This window comes from Lagopus muta, chromosome 13 (genome assembly GCF_023343835.1).
Source record: "Lagopus muta isolate bLagMut1 chromosome 13, bLagMut1 primary, whole genome shotgun sequence".
NCBI lineage: Eukaryota > Metazoa > Chordata > Aves > Galliformes > Phasianidae > Lagopus > Lagopus muta.
Genome location: NC_064445.1, coordinates 4,029,302 through 4,047,403, shown reverse-complemented (window position 1 = coordinate 4,047,403; position 18,102 = coordinate 4,029,302). Strand labels below are relative to the sequence as shown.

At 44.1% G+C, this 18,102-nt stretch overlaps 1 protein-coding gene and 1 non-coding gene across 2 annotated transcripts; both read left to right on the top strand.

Annotated features, from left to right (window-relative positions):
* The first annotated feature begins 482 nt into the window (after positions 1-482).
* Positions 483-10,947, top strand: PABIR2 (PABIR family member 2). Its single transcript, XM_048959621.1, has 10 exons — positions 483-697; positions 912-990; positions 2,249-2,305; positions 2,672-2,715; positions 2,795-2,849; positions 3,076-3,177; positions 4,376-4,464; positions 5,012-5,076; positions 7,282-7,378; positions 8,432-10,947. Exons 1-10 carry the CDS (start codon positions 582-584, stop codon positions 8,580-8,582), a joined length of 855 nt encoding a protein of 284 aa, XP_048815578.1. The 5' UTR covers positions 483-581; the 3' UTR covers positions 8,583-10,947.
* LOC125699982 (small nucleolar RNA U109) lies at positions 8,202-8,346 on the top strand. Its single transcript, XR_007379749.1, has one exon. It is a non-coding gene; the product is annotated as a small nucleolar RNA U109 (small nucleolar RNA).
* Positions 10,948-18,102: the final 7,155 nt, after the last annotated feature.

Sequence of the window (18,102 nt, the reverse complement as noted above, 5' to 3'; positions counted from 1 at the left end):
CTCCGAGCCACCCGCCACTGGACTCGAACCCGCGGCTCTCGCACGGCGCGCACTGCGCTATTTCAAACAGACTCCCCGCCCCGCCGGCCAATCAGCGCGCGCTCTCCTTCCGGAGGCTCTCGGGAGTCCGTCCGCGGCCGGCGCTGAGCTTTGGGTTCGACGCGCCTCCCGCGGGCATGCGCGCAGCGGCACGCGATGGCAGGACGCGTGCGCACTGTAAGGCGGTCCCAGGTCTCCGCCCCGTCTCCCACGCGTGCGCGCTGGGTGACGACAGCGGGCGCTGAGACTGCGGGGGGCGTCCGGCCTGAGGCGCTCGCTCCGTCCGCAGCGGCGGGACCGGCGTCGCGGAGCGCGGGCGGCGGCGGGAGCGGCTGCGGGAACGGGCCGGCCTTCGGGCCGCCCCCGGCATGGGGCGCTGCTGGGGCCGCCCCCCTCGCCGGGCCCGGCGCGCCCCCGGGCCCTGCCCGCGGCGCCGCCCGCGGGGCCTGTAGGGGCGGCCGCGGCACGAGGAGCCGCGGCGGGCGGCGGCGGTGAATGGGCGTCGCGGCGGAGCGGGAGGAGCCGGAGCCGCAGCCGCCGTGATGGCTCAGGAGAAAATGGAGCTGGACCTGGAGCTGCCGCCGGGGAGCGCCGCGGCCCCGAGCGACGGCGGCGGGCTGAGGAGATCCAACAGCGCCCCCCTCATCCACGGGCTCAGGTGAGCGCGGCCGGGCTGCGGGGCGCGCGGTCCGTCCGGCGGCTGCGGCGCTGCTCCGCCCGCGGCTCTCGGGGAGACGCGCTGTGTGACCTCAGCGAAGCGCCGCTCCCGATGCGCTCCCAGGGCTGCTCTCAGTGCGCTGCGGCGGAGTGCTGCCCGGCTGAAGTAAAACACGCCTCAGCAAACCTGTTCTCTGTTTTCCTTTTCCCTCCAGTGATAGCTCCCAGGTTTTTCAGCCTTATGTGCTGCGAACTCGCAGGAACAGCACGACAGTTACCAGCCGGCACAGCATGGTAAGGAATCCCAGGCACGCTCTGTTTACCCCTAACGAGGAGGGGGTGGGATGGAGAACCGAAGCTGAACTCAATTTGTACTTGCACTAAGCACCACGGCAAGCTTCCAGACTGAGAAGGAAACGATTTCTGAAGCTCGGAGTAGTTTCTGATTAAGTACAATCTTAAAATTAATTCCAACGTGGGTTGGAAGAGTTAACTGCTATTGTAACTGGAAGTGTTTAATGGCTGTCTGATTACTCACAAGGAATTCACAGAGCTTCATTCACCTGTTTGCTTTTGGTTTTGTCTTTTTTTGTTTGTCAGGGCCACTTGTTCTTTTGCAAAGCCTGATCAGACAGTAGGGATTTGTATGAAGAAGCGTATTTTATATGCTGGGCAACGTTTTGCCCTCTGTTATATGGGCCTGTTTTTGCACAGTACTGAACTTCTCAAAAATGTGGCGTTTCTTTTCTCTCCTGTTCCTTGTTGTCAGCTCTGGACCTCTGTGCTCTCTTCCCTAACGTTTTTCTTTCTTATCTGAGGATATTGAAGATTAAGGTTTGTTTTTCTCAAAACCTGTGGTCCTTAAAGAGTGTAGTTTTAATAGATACGTATTCATATATATTTATCGTTACTGTTCTGTGATTCTGATCAGGATAAAAATGAGATGGAGTTTTAGTTCAAAGTCTTCCATTGCAAATCTTCCTTAAAAAAAAAAAAAAAAAAAGCTTTCAAGATTTTGGAACTTGGATCAGTCACAATAAACAGGACATCCAGATTGAGAACTGGTGGCCTGCTTGGATGTGGCAGCAGCATCCAGAGGGAGTAAACGCACAATAAACTTTGCAATTGCAGAAGTAAAGTTTTGTGAAATACTGTTCAAGACAGAGATAAAACACTGTAGAAGTCAGCTGGTTGTGTAAGTTAGTACAGGATCTGTCTTATTAAGCTGGCCAGGAGGGAATTAGGTAACATTCTCGGCTTTGTTTCTAATGCCTGTCCTGTCTAAATGGCACACAGAGCTATTTGTGCACTTGAGGTACGAAGCAACACCTGCGTGCAGCTCTGCCACTCACTGAAAGACAGAATAAATTTGTAAGCAGTAAAACTAGTCCTTTCTCTGGAAGGTCAGTGTTTTCTTTTTGCAACATTATTGAGTCATCTGCATGCAGTTGTACAGCTCATTTTTAATTCAGTGGGAATTAGCTGATGCTGAATAAGGCGTATGCAGGCTGTTGATGTGTGCTTTAATTGTCGTGGCTGTCACTTTTTTCAGTTGCTGTCATCATCTCCTATTCGTATTCCTAGTAGTCGACTTCATCAGATCAGAAGGGTAAGTGCAGTTTTCAAACTGTATATCTAATAACAGAATGAGAAACGTTTATGTGATATTAAAGTACTGATCTGTCAGGAGTCTTTCCTACTGAGTTTTTCGAGAGCTAGAAAAAAACAGAGCTAAAAAGGATTTGATTTTGATGCAGAGGCATTATTGTGAGGAGTATTACTGTCACGTTTAAGTTACCTTGCATTTTTAGTGCTGTTTCATTAAGGAGAAATGTTGAAGTAGGTTTGTGGCAGTCCTCTTTCCTGCTGTCCGTATTTCAATTCTAAGGGCAAATTCTTGAATCGTGAGTGTAATGCCGTGTACTTATGTTGAATCAAATGTTATGGGAAAACTTAGAATGTTTATCTCCTGCAGGAGGAAGGAGTGGATTTAATGAACAGAGAAACAGCGCATGAAAGGTGAGCGTTATTGAAACAAGATGATAAAACAGTCCAGTTGTTCTCTTTGTATCTACTGATGGGATCTTTTGTATCCTAGGGAAGTGCAAACAGCAATGCAGATAAGCCAATCATGGGAGGAGAGCTTGAGCCTGGTAATCTCTTTGTAGATGTTTTGTATTTAATTCTACTTCTATGCTCAACTGGTGAATTTAAGGGAAAGAGAGGAGTAACTGTGGAAATAATTTGAGATAAACTTAAGTTCATCCGTTTTAGTTCTTTTGCTCACTTGGCCTGACTACTTTCCATCAGGAGGTTGTGGCTTGGGTTCTGAAGTAATGCTTTTTGCCAGTGTTAAGTTTGAAACCTTTGTATTTTCAGAGTGACAATGACTTGGACAAGTCTGAGAAATCTTCCTCCCCAAAGAGAATTGACTTCATTCCAGTTTCGCCTGCACCCTCGCCTACAAGAGGAATAGGAAAGGTAAGATAAGTGAGACACCAAACAGAAAACACATTTCAGAATCTAGCTAAACTGTGAAACTTCACAAATGGTGAAGCTCACAAAGCAATGGCAGAACCCAATGCAAATCCATTTCTGAGAATCGGGTGTTTATCCTACAGCCTGCAGTTGAAGCAGTGTGTGACTTCCTTCACGTTTTCTTTTCTGTAATGTTTGGGTGAGTTAGAGTTGTGATTCTAAGGGAGCTGAACAAGATCACTGTGGTAATGATTGTGATCCCCAACTGTGTAATTGGGGCGTGCTGGGGAAGAAGAACCAAAATCTGAATACATTGTACGTGGAGAGGAAGAGAGCAGACAGAGACTAGGGGCTGCACATCTGTGTGGTGAGGAGAATCAGTGTATGCCCATCAGTTATGGAAAGGAAGGCATAAACTCAACTGTCAAGAAGTGTTGAGCATTGAGCATGTCAAATTTGCACTGAGAACTGATGGCAAATGCTGGAGAGGGAGAAAGGCAGATGTTGGATGAACTACTTTTTCTTTTCAGTAGGACCGGGGAAACTGAAATGTAGCAAAGAAAAACTGGCAAGTGTGTTGTTTAAACGTGGGCTGCTTGACCTTGTTTCCACCCTCTTGTGGTTCTGCTTTTGTAGTGCTACTGTTTCATTGCAAGTCAGTTCCTAATGTGACACCACTACAGGACGCTGGCACTGTGCCTTTGGAATTGGAGCTGCATAGCAGCAGTAAACTTTACAATCGTTTTTGTGCTTGATTATGGGCATTTGTGGGCTAAAATCAAATTAGCTTGCAGGATCACAGAGCTAAATGCACTGTTCTACTCAAGCATATAGTGTTAAATTTTTGGATCAGAGGTATTTTCAGTAAAAACAGCTTGTTTAACAAACATCTAAGAAGTCCTGAGTGCTGTACTGCTACCTCTGAATGTGAGGGGAAGAACAGAAACAACAGTTTTATTTAGAAATGGTGTCTATTTCAATTTGGACTTCATGTGTGTGGGGTTTCTTTTTGATTTTTACATTGATCTGAGCAGTATTTTGTTAGCCATCATATCTTTGTAAGTTAAGTTTTAATTCCTCCAAGTTCGTGTTTGATTACTGATCTGTCACTAAGTTTTCTCTAACTAGAGATTGATGGGGGGAAGACACTTAGCTATTTAAATGGCAATTCTGAATCATCTTAAAATGACTTCTTCTGCAGCAATGTTTTTCACCATCATTGCAAATGTTTGTGAGCAGCAATGGATTACCTCCCAGTCCTATTCCCAGTCCAACAAGGCGATTCTCCAAGTAAGTAACTTCTGAAGCAGCAGGTATACATTGGCTTAAATCCCAAGGTAAGCACGAGGATTAGTTAAAGCTGATGCCAAAGCATTAAGAGAGACTTCATTTTTAAAATAGCTGAAGTGTTGCCACATAAAAATGCTCTGCAGGTTTGGCCTTTACCAATGATAGCTTCACGTGGATGATCTTAAAACAATCAGTGTTAACTTTAAACCAGACTTGGTACCTTGCAGGGAGATTCCTGGGTACTTCATATTAACTTTACTAATGAGGTAGCATACCCATTTTGTATACATATTATACTGAATCTAGAAATGGATTGAAGTGAGTATGTGATGCACTGAGGGCAAAGAAGACTCTGGAAAGTGTATATGGTAGATAATCCAGTCTAATAGGCAGCACTTCTTTGTTTACCTATTCAGATTTCCTGAGCATTCCAGTTCAGCTTTAAAGAGTGTTTGATACGATATGTTTGTGTTGATTTCATGCAAGGTATGGTGGTGTTCAAACTTGCAGCCCTTCACAGCCCTGACTGTCAGTATTCTCTCTGTAGCAGGAGGAGTCAAAGTCCAATCAACTGCATCAGGCCCAGTGTTCTCGGCCCCATTAAAAGGAAAGGTATGTGCCTTTGTGTTTGAAGTGCTGCAGTATGGATGTCATTTTGCAGCAAGATGCATTTTTCTCTTCTTAGTTGTCCTGTAAATATAATGCACTTGTTTCCAAGGTGATCTGGAATTTGCTAATTGTAATTTCCAAACTGAAGGTAAGGCAACTAGTCTAAAGCACAAGAATGAAAATCATTAAAGCAGCTGCTGCATGAAAGAGGCCAGTTATTCTTCAAACTACATATGTATGAATGTTTGCAAGCCCCGGCATTCCTCAGAGTACCACTGTGCAGTGCACACCCCTCAGATCATCCTAAGAATGTTGCTTATCATTCAATATCTTCTAAACTTAGTGCTGAATGTTTGTTTTCACTGTGAAAGTTCAGAAGGTGAGTGTTTGAGAATGGGAGAGAAGTGGAACCAACTGATGTTCTTCTGAAGGAGGAAAACTGCATTCTTTCTTGGAAGTATTCTGTATTAAAGATTTTCAAATTACATCCTAGAACAATTATCTGTAGTGGAGCTGTAAGATTAGAATGTGGAAATGTGTGTCTGCAGCTATATTTATCCTTTCTGGATGTGTGTATATATGTATATATACACATATATATATACATACATACTAACTGCACCAAAAACATTCAATTTTATAAGACTTACAGTTACAATTTAGCCTTCAAAACAAGTTGCTGTTTTGTTGTTTTTCAAGGCTGATTGCTTGTCCTGTCAGGTGGTGTCGTGCAATTCATATTAGATGGACAGAGAACACCAAGATAGTATAACATCAACAAGAAAACTTCCACTGGCTATTAAGTTGTATGGATTTTAGAACCATTAAAAGTTAAATAAGAGTGTATCAGGTTCATTGATAAACAGGTAACAGATATTCATGCTCCAGTGTTTTACTTGAAATGTTTTACAACAGACTGTACCTAAGTGTAATAAAAAAAATAAACACAAGGGCAGGCTTTGCTCACCTTATCCATGTGTTCTGATGGAGCACCTTTTACAAAGAGGAGATGCAAGCTTTCCTATACCAAGGAATTTTTGGGGTGTTACCTAATATTAAACTATCTAATCAATTGGAATGAATTTAGTGTCTTCTCCTAAATGCATCATGTATTTGAGAGCAATTCACTGCTGTAGGGAGTGCTGGCAGACCAGGCATAGCAGTGCAGCACTGACTTTGTGAACTTTTAAGCAGTATGCAAACTGGTGGTTTGGGTTTTCTGTGCTCATCAACTATTTTACATCTGTTAATTTGCCCATTCTGCTTCATAGAAGCTGTCATTCCTCCCTGAAGGAGGGGTCTGTATGCTCGTGTGCTAGAGGAAATAAGAAACTTGGGGTGTTGTCATGCTTATAAAATGAGTGGTAGTGTGATTCTCTTGATAACATGTCCACTGTTTTACTGTCATACTGCACCATAACTGCAGATGGGGAAAAGGAGAAACAAGTTACTCCCATTTCTTATGTTTGGATAGTCAAGCTAAAAAATCAAAACATACTGCAGCTGAGAGGGTTTTCTTTGAAGCTTGTTGGGAAGTTTGTGGTATTTGCAAATGTCCATTGTGCAGGAGCTGTTAATGAGCTAGACCATTCTCAGGGCAGATTATACTGAACAGATTATATCAGTTCTGCCTGTCGTGTTTAATATTCCAGTGTCAGTAGATGAGTACAGGTACAAAGATAGTCTGATCTGTGATGAGTAACTGGAAATGCAAACTCATGCTGATTTTTTTTCTGTTCAGCTTTTAGTTAGAAGTGTACCTTCATGCCCAAGTTTGTTTTACTCGGAAGGGTGAAACTGTGTACCAAGCTGGAATTTCTATTTCCATCAGCACTAAGTTTTAATCACTGGATTTTGACATATGCCAGTTGCCTTATCTCAACTGCTTGCTTAAAATTAAGTCACAGTAATCAGTTTGCTTTAGGTTGCTCTGATTGTATTCTAAAGTACCAAGTGCCTGTTTTGATGTCTTTCAGATCACTGTAGCCTCTCAGACAGAGCTGAAGCATCAGTTAACTTAAGGAATAGGCTGGATGATTAAACAGTGGCTAGAATAAAATTAATTTCTTATCCAAGTACTTGAGGGCTTATCATATTACAAATGCAAGCTTGCTGTATTGTGGGACAGGCCTCTCTTACATTAGGCAAATATTAAATGGACATTCCAGAGACTCAAGTGAGTTTGATTATTTGCACTGTTTTCTTTAGGTGAAATGGAAACTGAAAGTCAGCCAAAGAGACTTTTTCAAGGAACAACCAACATGCTTTCTCCAGATGTTACACATCTGACGGATCTCAGTTCATGGTAAAATATTGTGTGCCATGAAATACCAAACTTGGGAATGCACATTTATTACAAGATCTCTGCTTTTCAGAAAAAAAAAAGGATATTTTGTACGTGGTTTGCATATCTGCATTACTGGGAGCTCTTGCTGTGATTTGCAGTGTGGTAACATTCCTGTCTGTCTAATCAATTCCTTGTGGGCAGACAGTAGCCTGGATTTTACATATCCAAACTGTCATTCTGAATGTATTTGTTAGAAATCTCAGCTCCTAAGTAAAGTTACTTCATCTGGAAGCTGCCTTGTCATTCCAGTACGTTGTAGGCTATGGTCACAGTATCCACATCACTTAACTGAGTACTTAGAAAATGTGTGTGTGAATAATTGCAGTCACAGTTCATGTTGCAATCTTCAAGACATTTAGCTTTAATTGTCTGTCTGCTTTGTGTATTATGGTCATAAAAAGCTGATTCTTTTCTGTGTCAAAAGTCAGACAGTGAGTATTAAATCAACTCTGTGTTACTGTAATTTCAAGTTTACCTATAGAACTGGAATACCACAGATATTTTGTACGTTTTCATTCCAGCTGAATTCCAAAAGCATCTTTCTGCACGCTGTCTATGATCGTGTATCAAGACTTGAAAATTCAAAGTGATTCCTTACTTAAGGAGAAATGCATTTCAAAATGTCTCTTTGATCAGCATAACATTAAAATATATGCTAGCTAATTAATGACACATCAGCTGCATTGCTGTTGAGGTTCTTAGTATTCCTTTTCTATAACCTTTTATGTTCTTGTCCTGTAGTTCTCCCTACAACTGATTAAAATCAGGGTTGTGATTTATGATGCATGTTTCAAAAAAACACAGTTCTGCTCCTTGTTCCCTTAAGGAGCATGAATGTATCCATAACATGCTACAGAAAGCAAGGAGTCTTCAGGGCTGCCAGTCTTCAAGTAAAGGCTGAGTGGTAGTATATGCCTCCTACATGCCTTCCTCTGAAGGAGAAAACACATTAGCTGTGCACGTGAAGCCGTGGTGCCTGTGTTACTAAATAACCACTTTCTCTTTCCCCAGCCTGTCTTCAGATATTCTTGATGGGAGCAGCAGCAGCGTTGGCTCTTCCTCTGATTCACTGACTAAAGGCAGCATAACCACGGAGTCGCCAGTTACATGCTCAAACTCATGCTCTTCATTCATTCTGATGGATGATCTCTCACCTAAGTGACTTAATCGGTTCTGAGTCAGTGTTTGGCCGTGCTGTTCCCTTGCTGTACAGAGAAATGAACTCTGATCCTTGAACCATTAATATGAGGATTGTTAAATGGAAGATTAGTGTAACTGTAATCCTTGGAAACTTTCCAGTGATTTTGATTTATCCATTTAATGGACATTGTAGACCATATTAATGTCTGGTTTTGCTGATTTTATTTTTTAAACAAGATGTCTGCTCAGATTATACTAACTTCTTGCTTTTGAGAACTTGCATACACTTTTTGATTCTGAGATAGGTATCTACCTATTAGTGTTGCAGTATTGAGAAAAATACTTCTATCGTTATCGTGGTCGCTGTGTCTAGGGAAATAATTTGGTTCTGAAGGATTTGAAAATACTAATTTATTTTCTGGCTCTTCAACCAGTGAGTAAAACTATTTTCCTGCCTTTTTTTTTTTTTTAATTCAGGCACTAGCCTCAATTTCTTTGCAGAAGGGAGAAGATGTAAACGCTGCTAGTAATTTTGATTACAGGAGAGCATGGTGGGTCTGGAGATCTCACCATTGCATTACAGAAACCAACAACATAGGGAACGACTGTCACTTTTGCTGGCAGTGAAGAAATAACAGTATAAATGAACGTGATTCAAATAGCTGCATAGTTCTCTCCCCACGCTCTTCATCCTATGGATTATATGAAATAAGGTCAATATTTAGCAGCATTTGGCCAAGGAGAATTAACCCATGCCTCGATCTAAGACATACCACGCAGATAACTAAGTTATTAAAACTACTGTGTAGGAGAACACGTACGGCACCATCAATGTCTCCTGTGGCATTGAGGTCATAGGTATTTTTGTGCCTTAGGGGACATTGTTACGAAATTATGGAATGTAAACCGGAGGGGTGGGTGGGAAACGTCCTTTATGTACAGCTTGTTGATAGCGTGCTTACCAGGATCTGTCATCAGTGCTGCTTTCCTTAGTGTTCCTTTCCAAGGAGTGCTCCGTCGCCGGGTGCTGTGGGCGACCCCAACGAGCTGGCAGCTGTGCAGGAACTTTGGGAGCTGCTGCGTTCAGCGCTGAACGCCTTTGTGACGAGCAGGGCAAGTGGCCAAGGAACGATGGATTTCTAACAGAAGACTTCAAAGCTGAGGTTGAGTGGAAGCTCTGCAGGTTGGTTTGGCTTAGGAGTTACGTTGGAGCCGTGACTCGTCGTGATACAGTACTTTGGTCAGTCTGAAGTGAGACAGCAGAGAATTTACTTTTTAAAGACTTTAACGGGGCAAAATAAATCTGTTTGTAATCTACTGTGTTATGCTATTTATTATTTATAACTATGTAAAAAGTCTGTGGTGATGAATTATAGTATTTTTTTATGATTGAATAAGTTTTTTATGTTCAGTACTTGCTGGCTGGTTTGTATTTAATACGCAACGTTGTCTGCCAGAACCGTAAGCTTCCATTTCTGAATGTTTGTAACATAAATGCTTTTGTTATCTCTAAGTACAACTTCTGACCTTTTTTGAAAGAAAATAGCACTGACTTTAAATTGAGATAACGTGCTTCAAAAGTGGGCACAATCTCTGGCAATACTGTCTGGCTAAAAGGGACAGGAAGAGATCCGTAGTCCTTTCTGCTCTGAAGAAGCTGTTGATTTGCAGAAGATGTGTACCTACCAGATTATTTTTAAGAGTGTTTTCATTCAGCTGTGAGAAGTACCGTGATGGGCCAACGCTGGCACTGTTATTTGTATGATCATTTTCACCTGTGGAGCGTTAGTTCCCCGCCTCCAATAAATGTGCATATTGTAATATATTGTCCTTTGGTGCCATTTTTAAATGAGCTCTGCAGTACGGAATGTTAATTTTATTTGTATATGCCCAGTGCTATTTCTTCAATTTTGGATGTCTTAAATTGCTTAATTATTTTTTTATTCATGCTTGTATCTTCTCTGCCTTCCTGTTGCTGAAGAGGGCTGCTTTTACATTTGCAAAACTGTCGATAAACGGTCTGTGATGAAATTCAACCTGTTACCTGTGCCCCACTTTGGTTATACTGTGCTTTACTGGTTCTGTGATCTAGAAACCCGGGCAAGGGGTGGCAAAGGGGGGGAACTATTGCATGCTTTCTTAAAACAGAAGAGCATAGCTGTCGCTTATTTTGGGCTGACTTACCTGTACAATTGATGTATTCCAGATTTGTTTGTTAGTGGAGAGTCCTATATAAGTGCTGGCCTTTGTAAACGTTAGAATGTAAGCTTCATAAAGCAAACGCACAAATATTGACTCTTGTTACAGCATCTTCTTAGCGTTCTGGCTATTCTCCACTCTTCAGAAGGCATTGCTCTTTTATAAAATATATATACAATACACACGTGCTTTGTCTGTTGTTTCAGAATGAAGTGTCTCACTGGAGTTGTAACAGGTCCCCTGTGGGACTGTGTTCTGATCCGTACCCAGCTGTAATACCACTTGTGTTAGAACCGACTGGGGCAAGGCTTCTACTCTGACAGCTGATATCTGCACTTTGCATGTGAGTTTCTGCTGCTTATGGAATCAGCCTTGATTGCAGTGGAAAGGTTAGGATGGGGCGCTCTGCACTGGCTGCAAGTTGGAGCTGAGGATTTATTAACTGTCTGGTGTGTAATAAATTAGATGGCGCTTCGGGGAGGAGCACCAGCTGGTGCTGGGAGTCAGCTTTAATAGATAAGCACTGACAGCACGGTGGGTTCCTATGACTCCAACAGGCTGACTTGTGCTGAATTGCCGTAACGAACATCTGAGAATTCCTGCCTTTCCTCACCCTCTTCATTTATTTGTTTTTGAAATGAGAAACCATTGGTGCAGATCTATTGCTGAGAATCGTCAGTGGCCAAATGCTTCTGACGTTGTGACCGTGGAGAAGTGAAAGCAGCAGCCAACACCACTGCTGTTTAAGCGACCGTTTAATGGAGTAGTTTCAGTGTGTGAATTAGCTGCCATCAGCTTTCACCTGAAGTACACTTGACCCCTCATTCAGCAGCATTACATGCTGGAAGGCTTTTACCAGTGGGTTAGACCATATATATATGCCAGCTGTGGAACTCTGTTTTGATAATATCAAATGTTCCAAAATGGATTGCAGTATGGGTGTTTCATTTAATTCATTGCATTTCAGATTGGGGATCGCAGGCCCAAAAGGCTTTATTTAAGGGGCTGTTTTTCTGACTGCATGTGATTAAATACTTTCTCCTGCAATGAAAGTAATTAAACTGTCTGTGAGGATGTAAATCTGAGTCCTGCAGGCTTTGTTGGAAAGCTCATTCTTACGATGTCCAAGGAAAGTTGGACTGCGTGGAAACACTGAAGTCCATCTTCGAAAAAATTCCTGAAAATGCTCATTGTAACAACTTGAAATGCTGAAAGTGTTCCAAATGCACGGCCTGGAGCTGGCAGGTTTCTCCAGGCAGAGCCATGGTGGGGGCTGTATGCAGAGAATAACTTGAACACTTGTAGGTTCAGGACTTACTGTGTTGGTGCACTGCAACAGGCACATCCTTGGGAGGTGATTTTTTGCCTGCGACTGCAGACCCAAATGTTACACTGTGTGATAGTAAAGATGAGAACTTGCTTTTCCAGGAGGAATTTCATCCGCATGTGATTTTCCTGGTAACTTCATAACAACAAAAAAATCTTTGCATTAATATTGGTTCAGATATTTCATGAAGTAATGAGACTGAAGGCCAATAAATATTTTTGGTGTTCCAGGGCTATTGTATAAATGGCAACAGTCCATCATAAGAGAGAAGGGACTTTGCCTACCATTCAGTGTTTCAGACTGGCTCGAGATCTGTTAAATCATTCTTAGCAAATGTAGTGAGTGATGCAAGGGGGGTCACTGGTGTTCAGCCAACCTGCTGAGCTGCTGGAGGATGTAGCAGTGAGTTCCTCAAGTACAGATAAGAGCTTTAGCCCTGAGTGCAGACCTGGTTTATCCAGCTTTCAAATAAAGAATGTTTCTGGCATTTGAGACTTTCACGAGTGTATGGGCTGTTCCAACTGACAGGAAAAGGCTGCTTGTCAAGCCTAGGAGTGTTTTGCTCAGTCTGTGGCCTTGCTGGTCAAAATTCGAGCAGCATTTGGCTTAATTTAACAGCCCTCTTTGGAGAGGGCACAGAGCTGGTGCTCGTGCTTCCCCAAGGACTCTGCTTATCCGACTCACAGCTGGGCCCTTGGTCATCAGGCTAACATGATGTTTTAGAGTAGGTCTGCTTTCAGGAGGAGAAAGGCTGCAGATCTGGCTTAAGCTCACTCTTCCTGCTGCAAATGAAGTCTTCTTGCAGGCAGTGAGTGTAGCTGCTGGCTTGGTGCTGCCATTCCCTGAAGTACAGAGGCACAACAACTTCCCCTTCTAACTTGGACCTCTAGGTTATCATAGAGTGCGGGGTACTCAGCAGAAGTGAAACAAGTGGATTTGTTTCAATCCAAGCCATTTTTTGCTTTAAAGCTGCTTTTTATTACGTGTTTTGTAGATCTAAAAGCCTTTTGATATGGGGCTGGTAGGGCTTTAAGTTCTGACTCGTGGCATGTTGAGTCAGTGTTTTCCTTTAAACCTGGAGCAAATGTTTTGTTCTTACATTGTAAAGTCTGGAGAGGCCGAGTAGGTCCTTGCTATTTACAAAGAATGTGCATTTGTGAGCATGGAAGATTTTTCCCTCTTACACCAACACAACTGTTGGCTGTTATTGACCACAGGTTGACTTTCTTACTGTGGCTGTGGTAAATGCCTGGTGGACTTGGTCAACTCCTGCGTGTCTCTCACTGGGAGGTATAACACAGTCTGGGATTTTTGGTTGTTTTTCCAATAATGAAATGTGTGTCTTCTAAAATAATTATCCATTGTGTTTCAGTTCTGCAGGGCGTTTGGGTATAGTTTACGCAGCAGTCTGTATAAAAGTAACTCGTGTAACAACATGAGTCTTCAACGTGAAACTTGGGGACAACAGTGGGGTTTGTTTATGCAGAAGTTGACCAAATGAACCCTTGCACCACCTAGCCAAGCTCCCTGCATTCTGCAGCGGTCTGCACTGCTTGTGAACTTTCCCCAAAATGAAATGAGCTGGCAGCAGAAGTGCCAGGCTATTATTTGTATTGGGGTTGTTTATAAGGCGAATTACGAAAACCCTATTGTGCTGGAACAAAAAGACTTTCCTCACCCCAGATAGTTTGCAATTTAAATTTGTTGTGAGGACTGTAATGGTTTATCAATGCAATGCATGGTCAACAATTCTTCCACTGTAGAAGTCGGGGTCTGTAATGCAAAGGTAAGAAGCAGGCAGCATCAATAACCAAAGGTAATGAATCCAGAATCCAAATCTAAATGAAAGCAAACCCTTTGCTCTCTGAGCACCCTCACATCCTGGGGAAAACTCACCTCCCTGCTCATTCTCAACTACAGTTAAGTGCCAGCATTACTTATCAGCAGAACCCCTAAGATTTGGGAAGACAAACAACGTAGCAGGGAGAAGTAGAATAAAAATGCCTCTGTGCCTGCGATATGTGAGTATTGATTAAATGGTATGGAAAGTGCAGCGAGTTGGGACAAATATCTTTGAATAAGTCGAGATGTGCTACATATAGCACGTGTAACATCCTGTTGATGTGCAAGAACAGTCTGGGAAAGGAACAGCTTTGTGCAGGAGAGAGAACATCAAAGAGATTGCAAGGACCAGCACTGTAATAGGAAACATTTGTCTTTTGAGGACTGCTACTGCTGGTGGTCAGTTTTTTTCCCCTGTTACAATGCAGCGGGATGAGGGATGCAATGGTGTGGGTACCAAGAATGTACAGGCAGTTCCCTCACCAGCACCCTGCTTGCATTGCTTGGAAGCGTGAGCTCACACAGCACAGCTCTGACTGTGATGGTGTGGTGGGCCAGGAGAGCCCAGTGGGTGTCTGTGTGACCACTGGATGGTACCACGGCCTGCAAACTCAACCAGCAGTGTGACCTCAGCCAGGGTTGTGTCCGTCCTGCAGCTCCTGTGCTGAGTTTGTGCCGTTTTCTTTCTTCCCACCCTGAGGGACTCACCTCTTCCCAGGGCTGCTGATATTTGGACCTCGTTGTACAAACAGTGGATTAAAATAAAGAGGTGAAGCCTTTTGGTCATAAGAAAGACATATTCCCATCCTAGAGGAGGCTCTGCTCAGCCTGAAGTAAATGAAAGGCCTTACTAGCAGGGGAGCTGTGCTCGGGGTGTTTTGCCTCTAGGCTGCTTTCCCCACCCGGGAAGCTGTTTGAAAGCAAGCTGTGGCACATTTCAGCTCGTTGCAATGAATTGCGAGCTGGGCTCTTTCTCCCAAAGTGCTGATGCTGCAGCATTCCATCAGACCGCAGGCAGCAGGCATCGCGCTGCTGTTCCTCACCGTGGGCACACACAGACCTCGGAGCATTTACAGCAGCCTCAGCTTTTCAACCTGGTGTCCAGGTGAGCATTGGCAGGAGCACACCTTGCTGCTTTGGCTGTAAGTTGGGTTGGCAGTGCCCCCAACTCGCTCCTGCTGCTGGGAGCTCTGCCTTTCCCAGGCCCTCACGTAGCTCCGGCTCATGGGGAGCGTTTCCTCTGCTCGTTCATAGTTTGCCTTCTCCTTTGCACGTCTCCAGCAGGAAGTGCAGATTCAGCAGGCATTGTGTGCTCGCAGCCTGCCAGCTGCCTGGCTGAGGCTCATTCACCATTCAAGTCACTCCCGATAAGTTTGCAAACAATGCGCGGTGATTTCACAGCTAGATAGCAGCTGAGCCAGGCTCCTCCACTTCCAGCATGGCTGCAGGACGGGGCTCTGCATTTACCCTGCAAAGCCCCCAGGTCAAACCTGCCCTCACACTTAATGCTTTGGGCTTCTGCGATGTTCCGTAGATTTGTTTATATTTGTTGAGGAATGGTTTGCAATGAGTGCTATCAGAGAAGCGTGCAGCTCTCTATCTCAGTCCATGTTCCTTTGCTGTTGGTCCACATCCATAGACTCAGAGCTGCCAAAGAGATGAGCTATCAGATAAGGATTTGTAGGCGAAACTGTGCCCACTCCCCCCGTGCGTGGAAAATGGGCTCTGTACACAGCACACACCATTTAATCTTACTGACCATGTTATTGTGAAATGGAATCCTCATGATTTGATATCTCAGCTTGGCAGACACTCCTTTTGTTCGTGCATACATACAGTCAGAAGTCAAAAGTGGAGCAGCCTTGAACTGCAGGATGGATTTGCCCGTTTTGTGAAAAAAGTCATTATAACAAAGAGGCAAAAGTAGGAATATGTCTGTATCACCCCTGCCAGGTGACAGCACGGTTTTGCTCGTGGGTAAGCCTATGGAAGCTCACCTGGGTGCAATTCCACAGGCAGACTGACGTGTTGAAGTAGATTTGTCATCCTGCCATATGGTGGTTTGTTGTTTTTTTTTTTTTCACTCCTCCTATAGTATTGCAATTGGAAATTCAAGCCGGAGAAATGTGAAAGCAATTGGGCCTAATCCATTCCTGTTGTTACTCCTTTTGTTTTCACTGGAGTTACTCCAAGGCTGAATTCAGCACTCGGTGAACAACTTGTTCTCCAAAGCTGGAACTTAGGGGAGAAGGTTTCAGAGCCGATCACGCAACTCGACGGCTCCTCCAACAGCTGAACCTCCCCCGGGAGGGACAACTCATGCTGAGCTCAGGTTATTGAATGTAGTGCAGCATATTAGTAATTAGCCCTCCAGTCATAATAGTATAGTATTATCCATTAGAACAGTTACTTAAATGAAACCCAACAGCTGTACACTGAGGAAGCAGAGAGAAAGAACCCTTGGTTTTTAGCAGTAAAATGAAGCAACTTACAGTCTTATTGGCTTCAGCTTACTTCTTTCCACAAAAGAAAAAACACTCCTTGCAGGTCGGTCGGCGTGAAGGCTGGTGAGATGATGCCCTGCTCAGATCTCAGGAGGTTTTTGGGAGAAGGCAGAAAGAGTGATGCATTCCATACCACCACTGACCTCAAGGCTCGGCGGAGGAAGCATCAAGCAGCCAAGGAAAACAGTGAGAAGAGTTAAATCTCACACAGCACAGCACTGAGGGATTATCTCCCCAAAGCTTGCTTAAAGTTCACATATCAAAGGGGATCTCTGGCTTCTGAGGAACTACAGCTCCTACTGTTTGTGCCCCACAACCTCCCAAACATCTCTTGGTCATTATCTTGACCTTTACTTTGAGCCAAGGCCTTCAGAAGACTTCAACACTAAACCAAATGTGTTATTGCCGAGCTTCAGCCCAGGATCTGTTCTCACATCCATGTCTGTGCATCTGTAAGGTGCCCCAAGCCAACGTAACTCTGGGTCTATGGGTTTATGGAACTCGATGCTGGAACCTACTTGTTTTGCCTCCTCTTTGGATTTTTGCTTCTCTTCCTGTAAGCTTTTGGCTCCAGGAGCTGGAGCATCTCATCCTTCACTTTGAAACTCTCTGTTCTTTCTGGCTTTGGAGTCACCTGGGAGTTGCAGCTCCTAAAACTTCAGAAAAATAGAAGGTTTTAAGAAAAAAAATAAAGTGAAAAACCATATTGGCTCAATTCATGGAGGAGGTAGATTGTAGCTCATGTTCTTAAAGGCTGTGGTTAAGTGTTCAGCCCATTTCTCCCATAAGCTAAAATTGTATTTATTTGCACTGTGAAGTATTTGCCTAAGGACTTTCTGCTATTCCCAGATTAGCAGTAGTGCCTATGGAGAAGGATTGGTAGCTCCTTAAGCATAGGGCCGTATCAGGGTGAGGGACATGGATACACACAAACACGCTGGTGTGGAGAGACCTGGATGATGTTTTCCTCCTCAACAGATACAATCTCACACCCCAAAACAGAGGAAGTTGTGGGCTCAGCTGCACATCACCACCCAGATGGGTGTCAGTGCCTCTCCTCAAACCAAACCATAGCTCAGTCCGGGCCATCGTGACACCAGGCATGTGCTGGGTGCTCTGCCTGTGCCCCACGGGATCACCATGGAAAACCCACTCATCTTTCTCCCCAGAAGTAAATTGTGAAGGCTTGGACCTGCTCTCAGCTTTATCAGGACAGCTCCTTTCCAGCCAAGCTTTGCTAATCAGGAATGTTGGGTGGGAGCTGCTCTTCTCGTGTTTCACAGATGGCCTGAGTGAATGATTTACTAGGAGAGTAAAAGATTAGCCAGATTCCTCCAACTGCATCCCGAGTCACATAAAGCACTGCATTTTACAGGGGCCTGGCAGTTCCTAATTCTGTAGCCTCATTAGGCTGTGTTACAGTGACTAATTGCCCCATGCTCCCTCCCCCAGGCTCTCCTGGGAGCCACTCTCCTGTGCAAGCTGCTCCCATGGCTTCAAAGGAGATGGAGGTAGGATGTCGCCAGGATGGAGATGGTAAAGGGAATACTCAAAGTGCTTCCATAAAATTATCAAGAGCTTTGCAGAGTCCTGCGATGGAGAAGAGCCATAGAGAGCTCACGGCAGCTGCTGCTGGGCAGGGCAAAACCTCCTGCTTCAATACCTCTGCT

Excerpts from the sequence above, each read along its gene's own strand:
- PABIR2 (XM_048959621.1), top strand. The coding sequence starts at position 582 with ATGGCTCAGGAGAAAATGGAGCTGGACCTGGAGCTGCCGCCGGGGAGC. Across the intron at positions 2,716-2,794 it reads AGAGAAACAGCGCATGAAAG|GGAAGTGCAAACAGCAATGC; the intron begins GTGAGCGTTATT and ends TTTGTATCCTAG. Across the intron at positions 5,077-7,281 it reads CGGCCCCATTAAAAGGAAAG|GTGAAATGGAAACTGAAAGT; the intron begins GTATGTGCCTTT and ends TGTTTTCTTTAG.